We start from the raw sequence: 22,909 nt of genomic DNA, 5'->3' as shown, positions 1-22,909 counted from the left end.
CCATCAGACTCCTCTGCCTCTTACCATTCAGATTGCTGCCTCAGCTCAGCCAGCTGATGGAGTCGCTTAAGGGCTTTTTCTTGCTTCTTCTCATCTTTCCATGACTTGGAAGCTACATTTCGAGCGAATTCTCGTTGCTTTAATTCTTTCAATCGCTACATAAAAAATAAAACAGAAAGGATATGATGGTTAAGTAAAACAAGCTTTTCTGTCTGTAAGAGTCTTTATTAAACATGATCCTGAATGTAAAGGTGTCTTTTGGGATATGGAGAGTAGAAGCATTTTCTCCGGGATAAATTTAGTAGATAACTGCAGTTGTCAGCTAGGTTGTTCCTCAAAGCTTGTCAAAGTCAACCTCAGAGTGTGATGCAAAGCTGGGACCCAGTCCTGGGTGGAATCACCCTGTACACACAGCTGACTCATTTGTGTCGGTGAGAGTGAAAACCAAATTCATGTGCCATATGCAAAGGGGGAGAAGGCCAGAGTTTAAGTTTTCTTACTTAGTTCCTCCCTATGAAGATGATGATGATTAAACAGACTGTGGAATGAATTTCTCTCGGTAAACTGCTTTTATTACAAAATGCTAGTTCCAGGTGGGATTTTAAAGTCAGCTCTAGTTGGAGATACAAACTAAATGCAGAGAAGGATGTGAAGAAGTGGTCAGGAATTAAAACTCAGAGTAGTGCTTTGGCCGTTCCTCATTTAAACTATCCTGAAATGATTAGTCTCTGAAACAACTGGTTTATACCCAGATTATATGCTTCCTATTACCTGTTTTGATCTCTTTTTCAGAAACTGCCAGACAGCATACCTACTAATGTTGAATGAATTGAGAAACAGACACCATCAAATGAACATCTTAAAACTTGGGGTTTAATGCAGAATTACCAGGAGATTAGCCTCCCTGAACCCACACAAGATGTTAAATAGTCTAAAATCTGTGTCTGATTTTAATTGTTCATGTAAGGCATAAAGATTCTCCTAAGGTAAAAAAAAAATCTATATACTATCATTAATCTGGTAGCAGCGTATTTCCTACACATAAAGCAAAGTCCAAAATCTCTAATGATCATTAGCTTCATTCATGAAAGGAATGTTGTCATGGAAGACAGTGGCTAGGTAACCATAGCTAAACCCAATCCTAAAGGATATAGACCAGCCTTTCTAAAGGAGAATACTCAAACTACAAAGAATAAAAGGGGCATAGAATTGGCAACAGTCACAGGGAAGACAGTAGATTCAATCTGAATTCAATTTTTGTTAATACTTTGGATAGTTCTAAAAAACAGAAAAAGAAATAGAGCAAGGAAAATAAAAGCCCCAAGAATTAAATTAAACATTTTTGTTTTCAGAAAACAAAACAAAAATCAACAAAACAGATCTATAGTTACCAAGTACATTAGGATGTGACCAATGAATGAGATGATAGCCTTGGTTGGTCATAAGTAGAAAATCAAGTTAATAAGATCTCTATATCAGATGTTATACTTCCTCAGACTCCACATACTTTATATTCTAGGATTATAGTGAATACTTACCTGATAAAAACGAGCGAAATGTCAAACTAAATTAACGCATATACACAATTAGATAAAATATACATATGTGTTGTTTATGAAAAAAAATAAAATAGCTGAAAGTAAAAGTAAGGTTCAATATTTTAGCAAGCAAAAAATTTCTTAATATATTACATTTGTTTTTATTGTTTTCTAATAAAAATATTCCATATGTATTTAATATTCGATGTTACCAGCACATAAAACTTGTATACTTGGGAAAGTTGATTCATTTATTGATACTTGATCCTTCAAGATTAGAACAGTATTTGAAACTTTGGTGTATATTTGTTTCTTCCATTAGTCCCACAATTCTAAGATACTTCATTTTTAATTAGAAAAATTATCATGTTTTCATTAAGTCTCATCTTACAATAAATAAATGCTTTAAGTTTCTCTTATGAAGTACAATTATTTTCTTTTCCACAAAGAAAGATAATTAAACCCATATGACTTATAAGAAAATGCTCAGTTTCTTAGTTTTAAATAGCACACAAACACACTTTTGAAGTCCACAAGAATAATTCAGATAGTTCCTGCTATAAAAGTGAAAAATTTTGTAGGAACGAAGAACCTGAAAAGATGAATTTTGTATAACATTTAGGTAAATTTAGTTCAGCCAGTTGTGAGTGCTCAAGCTTACCCAGAGAAAGGGCGGGAGGGAAGGACGTATAGATGAACAGAAAGAGTGGGAAAGAAGTAACCATGTAAGGAACTAAGAACCAGGTCCTACCTCCCACCTAAGACCTCAAATTATTCATGTTCCAAGAGAACTGAGAAAATTTATGATGAACTGAGTAAAGAACTCAGGAAACTCTTTCTCAGCGGAGTAATTATCTCTGTTGAGTACTCTATTGGACTTGTCCAATACATGGTAAAAGCAAGGAATAAAAGAATAACTGATTACAAGTTCATTACCCGAATTATAGGCAATTATAAAACAAACAAACAACAAAGAAGAGGGATAACTGAACTAAAGACCTGTTGAAAAAAGTCCTAAGAAAACCCATTACTCTACAAGCTTCCTAAAATAAGTATACATACATATTTTAAGAGTTTAAATGGAGTTACAAAGGAATGGGGCCTGTGTATAAGGGCTCTCACTAGACAACTACAGGCTAACAAATAGTCCAATGACAGGGATGGCTACAGTTTTGAGAGTTGTTGTGCAACAGGACCCATATATTCCCACATATTAGTCTATTGCCATTGGTCTGGGTTACCATCTAGAACGTGATAGAAAACCTCTATTGCTAAAGATATCACAACTTGAATCATAGAATATAAAGAAATAAAGCTACTACTAACCTAGAAGCTTTATCCCTGCTGGCTTGCTTTCATAGTTCTGAAAGATGCTATGAACACTACCAATAAGAATAAATATCCACCTTATTCTGCTGTCATATCTTTAACTATGATGATAAGGTATACCTACTGGTGCAAAGGTGGTACAAAAGTTATGAAAGTCAAAAACACTTTCTGATTGAATTCATGATCAGCTCTACAAGATGGAATCTATATATAACATCCTGACTGAGGCCAAGAACTTTTTACTAAATAGGTAGGCACTAGGAAGAACTTGCTGTCATTCTGCTAAATGGATGTAGTATTAAATTGCCTTGTAATGACTTATTGCTATATCCATGGACTAGATCACTTGTCAATCTTCATCGAGGACTCTCCTTCTTATGACAGATACTTATTAACACAGAGAACCACATTTGCTCAAGTTGTAGAAAGTAAGAATAGAACATTTGTGTCATAACCCAATCTACAAGGCTTGGGGATCATCACAAACAGGGGAAGAAAGTATTCTAATATCCAAAGGCAGTGGCTGATAACAACCATGTTTTTTTTTTTTTTTTTTTTTTTTTTTTTTTTTTTTTTTTTTTTTTTTTTTTTTTTTTTGGACATGACAGGGTAGTTGCAGATATGAATTCAGAGAAGTTCTGATAGCATACCCAAGACCTGGACAATCTTAAGTCAGATAAAATCCCAGCATGGAGTTGTGAATTAGGTATAAAGTTCAAGCCCTAGCCAATGAGCTATTGACATTGGTTGTTACTGGGAAAGGGACAACCAGCCTACTTTACCCATAGGTAGACTGTGTTCTTATAGAAGGAACAAATGCCAAAAGAATTGGGAAATCAGAGATTGTATTTGATCACATTTTTATTAAAGAAAATATTAAGTAGCATGGGCAGGAAGTTTGGGGATTGAGGTTAATATGTCTAAGACACATTGTATGAAACTCTCAAAAAATTAATGAAATATTATTTTAAAAGATGCAATGAATTGTCTCTAAATTTTCAGGGTAATATTAATATAGAACTCTATATCCAAAGAAAATACCTCTTTATAAATAGGTAAAATATAGAGATATTCAAACATGCAAAACTGAAAGAATCCATTACCTTGAGACATTAATATCAATTGGTAACAGGTATCATGAAGTAAGGATAAATATGTCAGAAACATTTACTCCAAAAAAAATAAAAACTACAGGAAAGTAACTGTGGTGATATATACTATTCTTGTGATGGTTTCTATTATTTACACCAATAATCTTTGAGGTTTACAGAAATTATATAAATAAGAATGAGTAGCAATGGCATTCAGTCTGACAGGGTGAAATGTTAATGTACTGCTGAAATGTTTCTTCCTTATGTATGAAGCAGTATATTACCAATCAAAATCAGACTGGTAAGTTAAAGAAATGCACAATAAATTATATAACAACTATTAAACTGCTAAATTGTTTTTATGCAATTGACCAAAATGGATCTATAAAGGAATGACTAAATTTACTTAATCCCAGAAAAGAAAGAAAAATAAGAAAAAAAAAAAACAAATGAAATAATTGCAAAGGAAATCACAAAATAACTGGAATTCAAATGTATCAACAGTTAATTAAGCAGTGTAAACAACAAAATGAACAGGCATAGAGTATCAATAAAAGAGCAAGATCGTATAAACAACAGAACATTATTCATTTGCAAAGAGAATGGCATTTCATCTACATAGATGGAAAACAATGTGCAATGGAAAATAAGCCTGGCAAACAAAGGCAAAGTCTCTTCAATGTCACTCATACATAGAATATAAAATAGGGTCCTAGAATTTGAGCAAAGAATGATGTTTAGCAGAGTCTGAGGAGAGTTGATGTGGTAGTTTGAATCAAAATGCCCTCCATATGCTCACATATTTGAATTCTTAGTCATTAAGGAGTGGCACTACTTGGTAAGATTGGTAGGTGTGTACTTACTGGGGTATGTGTGGCCCTTGATAGAGGAACTTTGTTACTGGGGGCAGGCTTTGAGATTTCAGAAGATTAAACCAGGTCCAGTGACTCTCATTTATGGCTGCTTGTGGATCCACATATAGAACTATCTGCTACTTCTTCAATGACATGTCTGCCTATATGCCATCACACTCTAGACATGATTAAAATGGAGTAAACCTCTGAAACTGTAAGCAAGCCCCAATTAAATGCTTTCTGTTGTAATGGTTGCTGTGCTCATGGGTGTCTCTTCACAGCAATAAAACACTGATGTCTTAGCTTTTCTATTGATATGAAGAAAAACCATGACCATGGCAACTCATAAAGGAAAACATTTAATTGCTTAGGTTCAGAGGTTTAGTCCATTATCATCATGACAGTCCATAGAGCATGCAGGCAGTCATGGTGCTAGAGAATGAGCCGACAGTCATACATCTTAGGCTGTAAGAAACAGGAAGTACAGGGCAGCAACAGGCTCTCCAGGGAATGTCCTAGTGAAGGCTCAGCATCAATGGTACAGCAGAGGCCAGGGGCCTCAAACCTAATGAATGAGTCTTTGTGATGAACACCTTCATTTAAAATCTATAGATAAAGGAGTTTGTGATTCACTGCATCACACTGCAGCTTCCATGACAAGATTCCCCCTTTCTTCCTTTTTTGTCCTTTTCTTCTTTTAAATGTTATTTTGTTTTATTTTTGTCAGGGTGGTAGTGATGGGTGAGATCTGGAGACATGATGTGGAGACATGAAGTGAAAGACATAAAGATTAAATAAAAAGAAAAATTAAAAAAAGAATTACTCCAGCTTTCACGGGGTGAGGGTTAAAAAAAAGCAAATCCAGCTTCTAAGGGGAGAGAGAGAAAAAACCAGGAGGTTAATTGGACTAGGCATAGCTTGAGCATAGGAGACCTCAAAGTCCACCCTAAATTGACACATTCCCTTCAACAAAGCCACACTTAGGTCAAGAAGGCCATATCTAAATGACCACTTTCTATAAACATGGGGCCAATTATATTCGAACTATCACATTTCTCTCCCTGGCCTCCATAAGCTTGTGACTATAGCATAATTCAAAAGGCGTTTAGTACAACTTCAAAAATTCCCATAGTCTATCACAGTCTCAACAATGTTTTAAAGTCCAAAGTTCAACGTCTCTTCTGAGATCCATGCCATCTCTTAACTGTAATCCCCTATGAAATCAATATATATATATATATATATATATATATATAAATCAGAAAATATACTTCCAACATATAATGGCAAAGGATAGACATTGCCATTCCAGAATGCAGAGATGGGAGCACAGTGAGGAAATACTAGACCAAAGCAAGACTGAAAACCAGCTGGGCAAACTTTAAACTCTGCATCTCCATGTCTGATGTCAAAATGCTTTTCAGATCGCTAACTCCTTCCAATTTTGCTGATTGTAAAACAAGTTTTCTCTTGAGCTGTTTTCCCTCTGAGTTAGTAGTTCTCCTTGACAGGTATCCCATGCCTCTGGCACATCCAACATCTTGGGGTCTCTAAAGCAACCCAGGCTTCAACTTCACAGCTTCAAAGAATGGCTTCTCTACTAGGCCCACATTCAGGGACACCTCTGATTTATCCCTGGCCTCAGCAGTTTTCCCTGGTTTCTCCTTGATTCTAAATCCAGAATCATGAGGCCAAAGCTACCTTTTGTATTAGAACATGGTCTCCTGATGCATGAGGATCTTCTGTCTATGTGTTACTTTCATTGGTTAGTAAAGAAACTGCCTTGGCCTTTTGATAGGCCAGCCCTTAGGTGGGTGGAGTAGACCGAACAGAATTCTGGGAGGAAGAAAGCAGAGTCAGGCAGACACCATGATTCTCCTTCCGGAGACGATGCTGGTTAGACTCATGCTGGTAAGCCACGACCTCGTGGTGGCATACAGATTATTAAATATGGGTTAATCAAGATGTGAGAGTTAGCCAGTAAGAGGATAGAGCTAATGGGCCAGGCAGTGTTTAAATGAATGCAATTTGTGTGTTGTTATTTCGGGTGCAAAGCTAGCCATGTGGGATCCAGGCAGATGAAAAGCAGGCCTGCTGGCCTCATCACTACAGTCTCCTTGTTTAATTGCATCTTCACCAGCTTCCTGTTTTTGATGGTTACCTTCAGTGCCTTAGGTTGACCCTCCTGGAACTTGCTATATGAGACAAAACTGGCCTCAAACTCAGAAACCCACTAGATTCTGCTTTCTGTGATTAAATGCATGCACCACACCTGACTTTAAGCTTTTCTTTAATTCTCTTCACTACTTGGAAAGTTAGCTGAGTGGGATAAGCTCTGAGGTCAACACCCCCCTTATTCCATTTCCTAACCTGTTTATCTTCTTGAATACAGGACTTCTTTTTACTTTCTGATGCTCCTTTTCTTCTCAAATTGTACATACTGAATTTTTCCTTGCTCAGTTTTTTTTTCTTTTCATTATAATTACTTATTAGATGTAGCACTAATAACCATACAGCAGAGTTTATACTAGGCTGGTTTGAGATTCCTCTGCCAATGGAATTAATCCAAAACTCTTTAATTCAGACTTAGGCATATTTTTTGGACGAGGGTAAAAAGTAGCCACTTTCTTCACACTCTGTCACATGAATGATCTCTAGGTTACATACTAAAACTCACTTCCTCTAAAATATCTTGAGTCGGGCCTCCATAGTTAATCAAGGAACACTCAGAACCATGATCTTTCATGCTCCTACTAATATGAACAATTAAGCAGTACTTAAAGCCTTCCATTGCTTTCCTAACCCAAGTTCCCACAAAATCCATGATCAGGCCTATCACAGCAATACCTTTCTTCCTGATACCAACTTCTGTCTTAGTTAATGTAGTAGTTTGAATATAATTGACCCACGAGTGACACTATTAGGAGGTGTGGCCTTGTTGAACTAAGTATAGCCTTGTTGGAGAAAGTATAGCACTATGCAGGCAGGTTTTGATGTCTCTTATGCTTGAGCTACACCAAGTTTAGTTCAATTTCTGTGGCTTTCAGATCAAGATGTAGGACTCCCAGTTCTTTCTCCAGCACTATGTGCGCCTGCACACTACCATGTCCTGCCATAATGATAATGGGCTAAACCTCTGAACTGGAAGCCACCCCAATTAAAAGGAAACTTTATAAAAGTTGCCATGGCCATGGCCTCTCCTCACAGCAATAGAAACCCTAAGACAGAAGTTGGCCTCAGAGAAGGGAGCATTGTTGTGATAAGCCTGGTAATGCTTTTGTTTGAGAATGTAGGCTACAGCTTCACACACTAGATTTGTATTGTAATATACTCTTTCTTCCAGTATTTTTCATCCTTATCCTTAACTGACAGTAAGCTCACAGGCATGTTCGTTTTTGTTATTGATAACCTTTTCTTTCTATTTTTGTTTCTTGAGTGCCCATAGCATAGGGGTATTTGTGTATATGTTTGCTAACATAAGTGTGCAGATGTGTGCCTGTCTATGTTTATATGGGTATAAAGGCCAGATGTTGGTTTGGTGTGTCTTTATCAATCACTCTCCACCTTATATATTGAGTTAGTGATTCATAATTGAACCTGAAGCTTGAGTTTTAGTTAGCTTGTGTCCTGTCTCTTCTTTCTAAATGATAAAATATTACACAAAGAACACTAGAGACTACAACAACTTACATGTACATATAGAAATACTAACTCAATGTCTTTTGGGGGGCTTTAAATGTAAGATGCTTAGATATATATTTGTTCTTTGTTGATCCAAGTTCTGTGCTCTATAGCTTCCAAACAGTGCATTGTGTGGACTCTAACCTGCCATTACCTTTGCATTCTAATACTTTTCCCAGCACTCAATGCCTATAAAGTACTTTCTTAGGCAAATGTATGGTTCAGTAGTTAAAAAACTTGCTGTACAAACCTAGATGGCCTGAGTTTAATCCCTGGAACCTGAGAGCTGTTCTCTTACTTTACATGCATACTCTGAAGCACTCATAAACATACTCAGACACAAACCATTAATGTACACCTAACAGCAATAGAGAAAAATATACTTTGCAAAGGCACACATAGCAGTAAGAAAGAAAAAACATGCTTTAAGGAAAAAAATGTTGTCTCTCAGAACTTCATGTTTCCCAACCATGATGTAGATTGTATTTAGTATATATACAAGAAGAAGGTACAGGGGATTCCCTTTCCATTTGTTTTCAGACTTCTGTAGTGCTTTGCAATTACAACTTAAGCAGGAAAGGAGAGAAATATCTTTCTCAAGGCCCAAGTTCATCCATAATTGGAAGCTGATGCCTCTTGAAATTCTACACAGCTCCCATGTATGAGGGATCTACTGTGTTCTGAAACGCAAGAATACTTTTATGTCTCTGTGTTACAGTGTTACCCATCATCACAAAACATTGACTGTTCATAGTGAATGAAGATGCTCACTTGCACGATAGAGAAGAGGGTGGATAGTATAAGATCATCTCTATACTGATAAACTATTTCACATATAATCATATTGTAAAAGGAGCAACTTCACACATTTTGTCTCTCATTTATATGTAAAACTGTGAAACCAGTCACCCCAGAGAATTGGAATTTCCCCAAGAACTGTACGATGGAAGAAGGAAAACACTGAAATCTGGTGCCAGTCAGAGAGAAACTGTTTCCTGAAAAGAGATTTCCCACATTTCCATCAATTTTCAGGATGAAAACAAAACCAGATGATGAGGGCAGGAGCACACCTTGATCTGATTCTTTAGCTACCCACATCTTGATATTCTACTTAAAGCTTAACCTCCTGTCAGAACAATGAAGATGGATTCAGGAGTCACTAAGTTTTTTTTTTCTCCTTTCCTAAGGGATACATTGAGTAAAAAACTTCTTTGTTTACTTTTCACTACTTTCAGTAAAAAAAAACAACAGAAAATAACACGAGTCTAGAAAATTCTGCCTACCATTGTTGTCCTGCCATCTTTGTTGTTCAGTACTATCCTACCTCCCATCCAATTAGTTTAGCACCAAATTCTTCATGTCATCATAATGTCACCCAGCAAACAATGGAGGAAGATTTTTATCAGCACCAGTAGAAGGATGAAGAAAGGAAATAGGAGAAAGTCTGGTCTTTTTCTGAACTCTCATAAATGGAGTTAATGATGCTCAGAGACCAGGAATTAGATCTTCTTGTAGGACCAGGAATTAGATCTTCTTGTAGGCAGATAGAGAGAGGAACTGTGGCTAGGTAGTAAAGGTGTTGAATCTCCAAGATGGCAAGTTTTTTTTCTCAGTGTCCTGACTTGAGACCAAAGCCTGACAGCTTTTGTCTCCAACTGGTAGGACCCCTGCTGTTGAACCATCTCAAGGATTTCCAGACGGGGCAGGATCAGGGAAGGGCATAGCACAGCTGCTGGCCAATAACCTTCCTTTGAAATTGTCATCAAACTGACAAACCGTAAAGAGAGAAGGAAAACTATTAAGAGGCTTTAAAGCCCCCAACCATCAACAAGAGACTGGATGTTCAACTTCCTGAGTCTTAATGTGACTATTGCATGTGTGTGTTTCTTCACCCTCAATAAACACCTTTTTTCAACTGTCAATGCTCTCTGTGGTACAGGATATCTCTGTGTTGCTACTATGTATTGCACTTCAGATATTTCCTGCCTTTTAAGCATTTAACTGGCAGGGAAAATGAATCAATATCAAGACCCCTGGATCATATCAATACAAAACACTGTCAGTAGATATCTAATCTAGACTTTGGTGCTGCATGTCTTGCTGAGTAGAAGTGATAGGATCCTGTGAATCTGAGATCCTGGGCTTTTGTCTTCTCTTTAAAGGGATTCTTTTCTTATTATGAAAGCCAATGCTCCACCTCAGAAATGAGTGTTGAAGGAGTTTTACCTGCTCCAAGACTTGAATTTCTCTCTTCCCCTTCCCATGCTGGGGAGAATTGATATTGGTTAAGCCCTTCTTGATTGGAGCACTAGAGCTGAGATCTAGACAGAGCTTTACAGGAGATACTGGTGGATCCCAACCTGCAAATCAGCCCAGAAGAGGTAGAATGCGGCCACACACTGGAGCCTTTATCCCTGCTTCCTTTATTCATTAACAGCAGCCCACTCTTGATAGATTATGTTGCTTTGCACTCAGTTATAGGGAGTCTCTTATATACCTGTTTCTAGGAAGCACTCACTGTCTGTTCTCCAAAACTTTTCCCCAAACCAGACCCAAATTCCTGCTCATTAAAGAGATCCTGCTTTGAAACTGTTTTCACAGCCTCCTTGAGTTGCAGATGAGCCCTTTCACATAGTATATGTAATCTTAAGTTTAGGCAGAAGATGGTACTCACCTTGTGCTCTATGCAATTTCTGAAAGTCCAGAGTTATTGCCTCTTTCATAGTAGTTAATAATCTCTTACCTTATTCTTAGTGTTATTTAGACATAATTATAAATGGTGTTAATGATACACACAAAATTTAATCAAGATGTTTTCAATATTTACTATTAAATAATTCCCAGGCACTCAGCTAAGAGTCCTAGCAATAGTGGAGAGTGTGCCCGACCTGGCATTCCCCTATAATCAGATTGGGGAGTACCTCAACTATCATCAGAGAGCCTTTATCCAGCGACTGACAGAACCAGATGCAGAGATCCACAGCCAAGCACCAGGCTGAGCTCCAGGAATCCAGTCAAAGAGAGGAGGGAATATATGAGCAGTCAAGGTGAAGATCATGATGGAGGAATCTACAGAGACAGTTTAACAAAGCTCGTGGAAACTCATGAACTCTAGATCAAGGGCTGTGGAGCCTCCATAGGACCAGATTAGGCCCTTCGCGTGTGGGAGATGGTGGTAAAGCTTTAACAATCTGAGAGGCCCGTGGTAGTTAAAGCAGGATCTATCCTGGGTACATTGCTGGAGCCCAATCCCTGGGGTGGGATTCCTTGGTTCAGGGTGGAGGGGATTATCCCTGCTCCAGTTAGGTGGGACAAACTTAGCCCTCACAAGTTGAAAGTAGATGCAGGGAGGGTTTGCAGGGGAGGTGAAGGGCAGCTGTGTAGATGGCAGGGGAGGGAGGAACTGTTGGAATGTAAAATGAAATTTTAAAAAAGAGCTAGATGGCCAATAGCTGGGGAAGGGAGAATAGGCAGGACTTCCGGGCAGGGAGTGAAATGGAAACTGGAAGAAGGAATCTAGGTGCCTGATGTAACCAGTGGACTCAGAGCAAGTAAGGTATGTAGTACTAACAAGAGGAAACCAAGTCATGTGGCAGCATGTAGATTTAAAAAGAAATATATGGGTTAATTAAGTTATAAAAGGTAGTTGGGAAAAAATTCTAAGCTAAGTTCAAGCTTTAGTAATTAATAATACGTCCTGAGATCATGATTTATAGGCTGGTAATCCAAAGATAGTCCAACAAGAAGCTTGCCACATCAGTATTTATCAACATTAACAATGTGCTCTAAACCCCAGACAGCATGAGGGTTTAAAAAAGCATTCCCAGCTCAGGATGACCTTAGTTTCTATCTTGTCTTTGTCACTTGGGAGCTGAGATTTTTGGAAAGCTGCTTAGTTATTGCTAAACTTAATTTACACATTTGACACTTAGTAATCCATCAGTATCTACCTGATATCATTTCACCTGGAAAAGATAAATCACTTAGCTAAGCACCTGACGTATGGCAAATTCTCAGTGAGTTTGAATTATCACTGTTAAATGAGGAATAATCACATTTGATGGGATTCTTGGAAGCAGGACGTGTGAGGAACTCTTTGTTAGTGCATAAAGGGTTCTGTTAAGTGTATTTGATTCCGATATGTTGAAGCCGGTCTCCATGAGTGGCTTTAATCCAGACTAGTTTATAAGAGGGACACCTGAAGGGCAAAGAAGTACACCCGAGTTGCTGTCCATTTTCCTGGCACATTTTAGAGTCAAGCCAAGAATCTAAGGTGTTCTATTGGTAATGCCATATACAAATGGATATTTCTCTTCTTGAATAATTTATATTTATTAGAAACTTTTATAATTTCTTCAACTCCAAAACCACATCATTACTGAATAACATTATGAATTTTAGGCCGGAATATGATGTGTTCTCAGACTTTTCTTTGATAAATCTTACTAATTTGCCACTGGGTATTAACGCCGTCCAGACAGAATATATTTTCGTTTTATAACAGGTTTCACAAAACATCCATTTGGAAATTTCAACTGTTTTCCCATCATGGGAAATCAGTGGAGGATGTCATAGAGAAAAACCTCTTCAAAGGACTGCATATCGGAGACTGATGGAGTTCAGCTTGAGCACGTGCCATGCTGATCTCATTGCTCATTTACATTTCTCCATCTAGGTGGACTGAATTACAAAGAACAAGTGAAAAGAATGAACAGCATGGCAAAACAACATCATCTGCCCAATTTACTTCAATTTTCTCTCCTAGCTTTCGGATAAGATTTTTATCAAGTTTAATGAAATTGGTCAGTCTATCCCTTAATTAAAAAATGGAAAGAAAGGAACATAAAGGACCAGATACCTAGGATTTCGTAGGGAGAAATACAGGGGTGAAGTAGAAGAATTCCCTTGACATCAGCTTATGCCCCTGTCATTTTTACAAAGGAACACAAAGAGAAACTGCAAGCTGAGTGGTCTTTACAGGTATGAGGATTAATGGCTGCCCTGGTCTTTCTCAGAACAAAGCAGCACAATAAAGACCAGGCACAAAGGTCAAGATAAAGACAGGAAATGTTGTCTTCATGTAGTTTCTTCAGCTTTAACCATATTTGATTACCTCTCAGTAGTAAGTGAAGTAAAACTTATAGAGATAAACTTGATAAAATTTATTCATGAAATGTTTGGGATTTAATTTTCTTTGGGGCTTTTAGAAGCACGAACAAAGCAATGTTTGTCCCTACCTGCCTGGAGAAACGTTGGGCACATGCATTGCAAGTGGAATTCGGCCATGAATAAATGAAAGAAGAAACAAATTGATCCAGTCAGTAAGTCTCTGTGTGTCTGGAATAGGAACATTTGCAATACTGCTGTTTACCATCTGAATCTGTGTGTGCACATCTGCCCACTCCAGTAACCACTTTCTGTTCAATTCCAATGAAGCAGAGCATACGTGGGAAGTGAATCAGCTCAAGTGTGTCTACTGTTCCTTCCTGAAATACAATAACTCCTTCTGTCTCTGCAGTTTGCATCCATAGAGCCCAGCGTAGGGGCTGGCATTAATGTTTTTTTAATGCAGGATTAAATTTTAAAGTCAAAATTATTGACTTCATTAGAGAGAGAGAGAGAGAGAGAGAGAGAGAGAGAGAGAGAGAGAGAGAGAGAACCATCGAGTTAGGTGAGATCAAAACAAGGGAACATTCAACCTTCATAGAGGCCTATGTATTTTCTAGTTTAATTTTTGTGAGATCAAAATTATAAAAGGATTTCACTATCTCCCAAAAGAATTTCTCACATTAAAATGAAGTCTTTTCTTCATTGATATCATTTTTAAATGTCATTCTCTTTGATGATCTAGTAGCAATGCAAACACAGACAAGCAGAAGTATTAAAAAAAAAAAAGCCTGGTGAGTTCTGCCTACAGACAAGTATGACTTCCTTTTCTTAACTGTAATGGGTATGGCTGGGCACTTCCTGTGATGCACCGCCCTTTTCAGGATGAGTTAAGCCATAACTGAATGAAACACGAAAGAAGTAAAGACTCTGAGGCTGCATCCTTTGTCCCAATCCTCCACCTCAGAAGGGTTAAATTGAATGCGTTACACTGGCACCTGGAAGAGTCTCCTGCATGTGCTTGAATAAAAACAACTGGACTCTAAATGTAATTGCTGATGTTCAGCCAGCTTTTCAGAGCATAGATTCCTTGTCAGGCTCATTTCTGAATCCTGCAACTAAGTTCAATGTGCAGAAGACATATAACCATGCCTGGAGGCACTGTGTTCACTTAAGTGATGGTTTGGGGAAAGAGTTCAGATTAAAAAGTAATATAATTCATATAAATGAATTTTTTTTTTTACAATGCAAGTCTGATTGGAACCATTTCCCTAGCATAGAGATTGGAATCTATTCATGCAATATCTGTGCCAGAGGCACAACACGCAATCCCTTTCTGAAACCCAGGATCTTCTGAGAGGTTCTCACCAGCCAGTGGAGTGAAGACTCCTGTGTCACATTGTTTCTGGGGTGTTACTCCAGTCTTCCCATCATCCAGCTACGAAGGGAACTCATCCAACTCATTTGTGATGCTAAACATGAGCCTTCATGGTTTTAACAAAGTTTCTTTATTTTATAAACCACACTGTATCTGAAACTAAACCTTGTAGTGACTTATTAACTCATATTATATCAGGTAAATTATAACAAATGTATCAATAGTTCTAATGATAATGTAAATGAGTAATTATATGTTAGACTGGGTTGTATCAGAAAATGAACTTCCAAATGATAGCTTTTGTTCTTAATAGAATAAGAACATGAAGTAATTCCTCATGAGGTATCTACAGAGAGTGTGCCAAAGCTTGACAATATTTGTTATTTCTGGAGTAAAAAGCAGCTCAATGGGTACAGATTGTGTTAAAAAAAAATAAACCCTTGATTACCATGTAGCAATATATCCTCAGGGGAAGAATAATCTGGCATTCCACCATAGTTAGAATCATAGACAGTAAGTCCGAAATATAAAACACAGAAATGACTCTGAGAGAAAAATTCAAACCTACTTTCCTCATGAGATGAAATGTATACATTATCTGCATTTGCCTAAAGAAGAACTGGAGTACATATTAATGCCGCTGTTGGTTGTTGCAATCTTCATGGTTGACTCAACAAGACTTACAAATGCCTAAAAGCAAAAGCCAACCCTCTAGACCTGTCTGTGTGTTTTGGGGGGCATTTCCAGAGAACCTCACCTGACAAAAGACTCACTGTGACTATGTATGGTTCTATTGCATGGACTGGGGTCCAGGAATGAAGAGAAAGGAGAATTGAGTGGAACACAGGTACTTCTCCCTCCCCACGTATGTCACAGACACAATGACTATCTGTGCCACGCTCTGCCACTGTTCATTCTCTGGTATAACAGGCTGATCTAAACTTCATCTGTTCTTCCTTAACTTGCTTTTGGTTAGGCATTTTGTCATAGGAGTCAGAAAAATTATTCTCTGTATTTTTCAATGGTCAATACATATACTCTAATTATAATTTTTGTCATCATCCTTACAAAATCTTAGTCTCTGATTATTAAACAGTATTTCTAATTGTGGTATACAGTTTTCAGAGACTCATGAAGAATATTTTTCTGTCTGGAGTTCATTTCTCTAATTAATACTCTTTCTCATATGTGAGCAAGACCAAAGTCCGAGGGTATTAACTTATTTATTCCTTTGCTTAGGGACATGAGAAGAATTCATTTCATTCTTTGTGAGAAATTTTAGATAAGAAATGATTTTGTACTGGGGTTTGAGAATTTAAAAGGGGAATCTTAAGAAAATCCTGTGGCACACCTCTGCCCTCCAGGAAGCCTGTGTGGTCATCTTTATCTGGCAGATATTACCACTCCACAGCAACAGTCCTAGTCCTGTTACTCTCTGATGCCATTTTCCCTGTTCAGTTGAAAAAGAGAATGTGAACCATTGCACCCTGACCCAGAAATCCACCTGTTTCTTTAAGAGCAATTTCTTGTATTTCAGTGTCTTGTTCAACCTATTATTATATTGATTTTATGAGCTCTTTCAATTTCTACTTTATACTCGTACTCTTTTCAACTCCAGTTTAAGGTCAGAAAATGCCTGCCGAGAATATCACTGGCATAAATAGTTAATCTGGGCATATCTGCCAACTAAGACTTCTTAGTCCAGGGAATGTGTTTTTCAACTGTCTTTAACTATTACCTAAATGCTGTTCTAAAATACAACTGCTTTTTAGGAGAAGCCATTAGATCAGAATCAGAAGCAGAATAAAGAAACTAATATAATTAATAGTAAAAACTGGAGTGTTCCAGTTATATTTAAAGAGCATTGGATTGTTTCACTGCTAATCAATAAATAGTAAGGCTATTTTAACGTTACAGAAAGTATAGAAGTGAGCCATGTGATCAGTCATGTGGCTACAGTAGCTTAATTAAGAAAGTGATTTCATTTTCAGTGAAAAGCCATACTCAAGCATAAAGTGGAAACTATACCTTCTTAAAAGAGTTAATAACTCCATCTTCCAGTTTTCAATTTCCTCTGATTTGAACTCTGATTTCATCCTCAAGGTCATAATACACTGGAGAAGCACCATGATGCAGGATTTCCCTCTGTATGCTGTGAATACCATTAGTTAATAAAAAAGTGTCTTGGGCCTGCACAGGGAATAGAGGTTAGGGAAAACTAAATTGAATACTGGGAGAAAGGGAGAAGCTATGTAGCCCCACAGGGACAAACACCATGTGGCAATATATAGATTATTAGAAATGGGTTAAATTAATATGTAAGAGTTAGCCAATAAGAAGCTAGAGCTAATGGGCCAAACAGTGATTTAATTAATACAGTTTCTGTGTGATTATTTTGGGACTAAGCAGCCTAGAACCAATAAGCAGCCCTTTCCTCCTACAAACTGACATCAACGTGACTAGCTAAAATCCATGTAAAACCTGAGAAAGTTTAAAAAGGAATCCTAGACACAAAAGAACAGAGTTAAGCATGGTTTGGTAGTGGCATTTTCTTGGCGAGGCTGTTTGCTAGAAGCAAGCAGAGGCATGGTTCCTTTAAGAGAGGCTTTCCACATAATAGCAGTAGCAGAAAAACAGCCTCACCTTTTGAAATGCTGGCTTTCTGGGCCCTACTGCCAGCACAGCCTCTGGCTCTTTCAGGAGGCTGAGCATTTAAATGGAGTTTTGTAGGCAGCATGTTACAAACTGTTTAATGGCTTAACATAGACCCACTGCATACTTGGAACTAGGGCAATGTACACAACTTACAGAGTCAGTGAATGTACTTCCACCATGTTGGACTGTGTGGAGCAAGAAGGAAGTATCATATATACCCTAGTAATGCCCCAGCTTAAGTATTTAAGAAGTGCTCCTGGACAGTAAATAATTACAGATATACAATAAAGACATATTCAGATAGGACAAAGCCTCTAAATGGATCACAATGTTGGGTAAATGTATGTAGGCTGGGAGAGATAAGAAAAAGAATAGAGGCAGTTATAAAAAAGGAGGAAAGTCTTTAAAGATACGGAGTATAGACAGTCAAAGATTAAAAGAAGTGAACAAAAGATAAGCCACATAAGGATGGAAAATTCACAGAGAGTTTGAATTATGTATATTATTGTGTTTTCTTTGAATTTTTTGGCTGTGAAGGAGCTAAGTACAGAGAGACATTTCATTGTATGTGATTCTAAGCTAAACCAGCATATATTTCATAAAGGTATATTGACTTTAAATTTTGAGTCTAAGGATAGGTTGCTTTGGAAAAGAAGTTCTTCTTTTCTTTCCACAGAGGATGAGAACTTGTGGAATCATTCCAGACTGATGTGGTTTTATGTACCAAGAGCCCTTTAAAGGTTGTTGTGAATACACTTCCAAAAATATATCATCCAATAAACAGCAGGAAGAAGTTTGAAGGAGAACTATACCCATATTCCCAAATATTGTCTATAAAAGTTTGTTTACATTTAAAGGGGGATATGTTATAGAGATTTTCATTGGTATGGTTCTTGGCTTATTGAGACAAATTTAAGGTCAATTTTGTTATACTATGTATATGTATTTTTGCTCTTGATTAAGGTATTGTGTTTGTGCAGCTCATTTACAAATGTAATGTATAATGAATAAATACAGGTTAATAGATAATCATCTATAAGATTGTAAAGTAACTACAAGATTGTAGTTACTTTAGTTAGATTTTCTAGATGTACAGAGATATATTTCAGGTGGATAGGCATTCTTCAAACATTTCAAATCTACAAAATATGTCATTTATAATGTTTTAAGAGCATAAGACTTATCATGGCAATGAGACACATCTGCTCCTGAGAGCACCAATGTACTTCAAGAGAAAGATGGGCATCGAAGAGGCTCCTTATGGAGTTTGCTAGCTATTTGGACAAGAAAGTGTTCTTGCTGGACATGCAAGACCCACTGAGAAATTACTGCTGAACTTGACTAAAGGTAAGATAATCTTTGGGGTTCCTGCTTCGTGAATGAGTCTGCTAAACATTTTATAGGAGCCAGAAAAAAGTGACTGGAAAACTGCTAATATAGGTAGAATTGTCTTTGAAATTTCCTCCTTCATGGAAAAGTCTGCTGGATACTTTGGCCCTGTAGGCTGAATATGATACACCAATGGTACAGAAGAGCTTTGGGTGACTGTTCAATCGGTGAGATTTTTTTTTCAATTCTAGAGTTTTGGAAGTTGCTTACAATGCACTACCTGTTTACTTAGGTGATATTTTATCCTTCTGTAGTCTTTGATGAATTGAAGAAATGATAGCGACAGTTTTCTTTAATTATGATAAAAATAAAATAGATATAAGTTTTGTAACTGTAATTCTTGCCTGATACTTGTTTTGTTATATGTAATTTTACTATGTTAAAGATAAAGCCTTCTTTTTAGGAGAGGTGATGTGGGATTCCCCTCTGTATGCTGTGAATATCATTGGTTAATAAAGAGACTGTCTTTGACCTGTGCAGGGAATACAGGTAAGTAGGGAAAACTAAACTGAATTCTGGGAAAAAGGAGGCAGAGTCAGGGAGAAGCCATGTGGCCCTGCCAGAGACAGATATTAGAACTTTAGACAGTAAGACACTGTCACACAGCAATACACAGATTAATAGAAATGGTGTAAATTAATATAGGAGTTAGCCAATAAGAAGCTAGAGCTAATGGGCTAAGCAGTGATTTAATTAATACAGTTTCTATGTGATTATTTCAGGGCTAAGCGGCCGGGAATCAATGAGTGATTCCCCTCCTCCTACAATATCAGGCAGTAAACCGCATTTCAGAGTGAAAAACAGATAAAGGGCTAAAGGCAAAAGTAGATTTTATCCTTTCTAAATTAATTTTTCATCTTCTAAGCAAGAGCATTTTGGAAACTGAATAAACTTCTACTCATATTATTTGTTAGTCACCTCAAATAGTGACAGCTGGTAGGAATGTGACAAATTCGGGGTTCTATTGAGGATTATTGACATCTCTCAGAATAAATCCCAGTAAGGAGAGAGGGTGGAAGGAAATCTGAGGAAGGGTGGAATAGTGTCTTCCCCACAGTAATGCCTGCATTTATCCTTCAGTCAGTGGCAATTCGTCTTTGTGCAATTCTTCTTCCTAACTCTAAGTAATTCAGCTTCAAATCAGGGAATAGGCAAATTTTCAGACCAGTTTGTTCTACAACATCAATTTAAAATAGAAAATTGGGGTTGGAGAGTAAGATCAAGCAATTAAGAACATGGGTTGCTTGCTGTGAAATATTATTTTAACTATGTAAAGCTGTGTTGCATTTGTTTATGCCGTGGAATAATGCTTTAGGTGTGTCAAGGTATGTTACACTTGTTTCTACTGCCTTTGTTAATGATGTAAAGATGTGTAACTTTTGTTTATGCTGCATTTATTTAATTTTGTAAATATGTATTACATTTGTTTCACCTTGCCAGTGTAAGGCACCTGATTGAACTAACAAAGAGCTGAACGTCCAATAGGTGATCAGAGAAAGGCAGGGCAATCAGTCAGAAAGAATAAAGAGGAGAAAAATCTAGGTTCAAAAGGGGAGAGAAGAAACAAGTGAAAGAAGAGAACAAAAAGAAAGATGAAAACCTGCCCCCAGAAAAAGGCCAGATACCCACCAACCATACACAGCAACTGACAAGAGAAACTATAAAAGTAAGATATACAGAAGTAAATAATAATAATAATAATAATAATAATAATAATAATAATAATAATAAGCCCTAAGGCAAAAGTTAGATAAAGAAAAACAGGTTAATGTAAGTTATAAGAGCTAACCAGAAACAAGTTTAAGCTAGGTCTAACAGTCATAACTAATAAAATGTCCTCATGTCATAATTTGAGATCTGGTTGGAGACACCAAAGAAAAAGCCTAATTCCGCTTCTTTTCCAGGTGACCCAAGATTGAATCCCAGTATGCAGATAGCAGCTAAAAATTGTCTGTAATTCTTGTTCCAAGACATCTGATGTTCCATACAAGTCTCCACAGGCCCAGTCACAAATATGGTTAACATTCAAACAGGCAGAACACTTACACCCATAAATACAGTATAATAAAATTAAAATGTTTATTCTTTCAAAAATGTTTTGGAATTGTTTTTTTTTTTTTTTTATCGGGCATAATGTGTTAGAACTAGGAGTCAACAATCTAAGGTCCATGGGTGAAAGCTAGCTTTTAGATTGTTTTTGTAAAAGTGTAATTGAAACAGTTATTCCAAATGCTTATATTTTTTCCCAGCTATAATGGTATACATGGGTTCTTAGATAGTCTGATCTATAAAATCTCAAATGTTTTCGCTCCAGCTCTCTCCACACACTTTGCCATCCTGTTATAGAAGATGCTCTGTTCCTGTTAGGATGAAGAACTTAACTAGCTCCACATTTTAACATCTCAGAATGTTTTCCCTGAAAGAAAGAGCCCAGGAAATGAACACAGAAAAAAATTGTTGATGAAAGAAAAAGACGATGGCATCGGGGATGAAAGAAAAAGACGATGGCATCGGGAAGAAACTAAAGCTTTTACTTAATTAATAGTAATAAATTTAAGACTTCCCCCAAGCATAACTACCGTTACTATGAGGAAGAGAGTTCCTATTAAAAAGTTGACTTAGAGTTAATATTCTTAACTTCCTGTGAGAGTCTAACGGAATCAAGCTTGACTTTGTTAGCAAAATAAGCCTTGCATCTTCTGTTGAATAGAATCCCACAGAGTTGCTAAATGAACAAGTAATTTTCAGACATAGATAGAGTCATTCAAGTCTATTTAAAGCATTTCACTAGCATTGCATATAAATGCATGCATACTCACGAGAGTGGGGTGTGCACAGTTGTTCCTAAAACCCTTGTCTGTCCTTGTATCTTTGCAGAAAGGCAACACTAAGGAAGAGTATTTCTACGACATTGGACAAATACCAGACAAAAGTAACTTAAGGAAGAAGGTTATGTTCTGGCTCACAGTTAGAAAGTACAGCACATCGTGGTAGCGGCAAGGCGTGGAAATATGAACAAGATGTGGGGAGTGAGCCACAGTGCTTCCAAAGACAGGAGAGCTCCCTCCTGGAGGGGCAGATGAGTGTTTGAGGTCAAGTGATTTCCCCTTCTTGGTCAGGTCAGGTCAGAACCTTTAGTTTTGTTTAGTCTCCTACCTCAATCTAATCTTCATCAATTGAAATGAGCATGACCACAGGCTAAGTTCACCTAGATGACACGCTGTGCTATGCTCAGAGGATTGCTTTCATGGGAATTCTAAGTCTCATCGAGTTGACAAGCAAATTAACCAATCATCACAGAAGGAAAACAGAGAGTGTGTAATTAAATCAATATCTATGTATTGAAGACTAAAGAACAATTTGCCTGAATAAGACTAAAGTTTTTTTTCCTTATATGTGAAGTTCATGATAAAACTTTAAAAAATGTTTTTGATACTGCAGGGTATGGAACAACTTTGTAATAAGTATTTTGATTTTACGATAGTCAGTGCTGAAAATTTCATAAATATATCCTGCAGTATCAAATATTATGCCAATATTTATTTTCTCTCTGTATGTGTTAATACACATTTGTATGTGCATGTATAGTATGCACATGTGTGTGCCTCCACACATGCAAAGGTTATGTTAAATATTTAGAGGTATGCAGCAGTATACTAACTTTTTACGTGGGTACTGGTAACTCAAACTCAGACCTTCATATCTGCATGTCAAGCATATTAAGGACTGATCAATTACCTAATTACCAAGATTTAATTATTTATGTAAACAAAAGAAAATCCATAAGCAAATTTGCTTTTGTCCATAAAAAATTTTAAAGCTGTCTTTTGATAAAAAAAATATATTTTTATTTTTGTTTATTTGATTATAGGAAACTAATGCGATTTT

The 22,909-nt window shown here is 37.0% G+C and overlaps 1 protein-coding gene across 1 annotated transcript in view; it reads right to left on the bottom strand.

Annotated features, from left to right (window-relative positions):
- Znf804b (zinc finger protein 804B) overlaps positions 1–22,909 on the bottom strand; it is a 552,504-nt gene that overhangs the window by 15,503 nt on the left and 514,092 nt on the right. Inside the window, exon 3 of the mRNA XM_005358299.3 lies at positions 25–155. Coding sequence (XP_005358356.1) covers positions 25–155 — 131 coding nt within the window. The remainder of the gene's footprint in view (positions 1–24; positions 156–22,909) is intronic.

This window comes from Microtus ochrogaster, chromosome 26 (assembly GCF_000317375.1).
Source record: "Microtus ochrogaster isolate Prairie Vole_2 chromosome 26, MicOch1.0, whole genome shotgun sequence".
NCBI classification, from domain to species: Eukaryota; Metazoa; Chordata; class Mammalia; order Rodentia; family Cricetidae; genus Microtus; species Microtus ochrogaster.
Note: the sequence above shows the minus strand (reverse complement) of the source record. Positions and strands in the feature narration are given on the sequence as shown.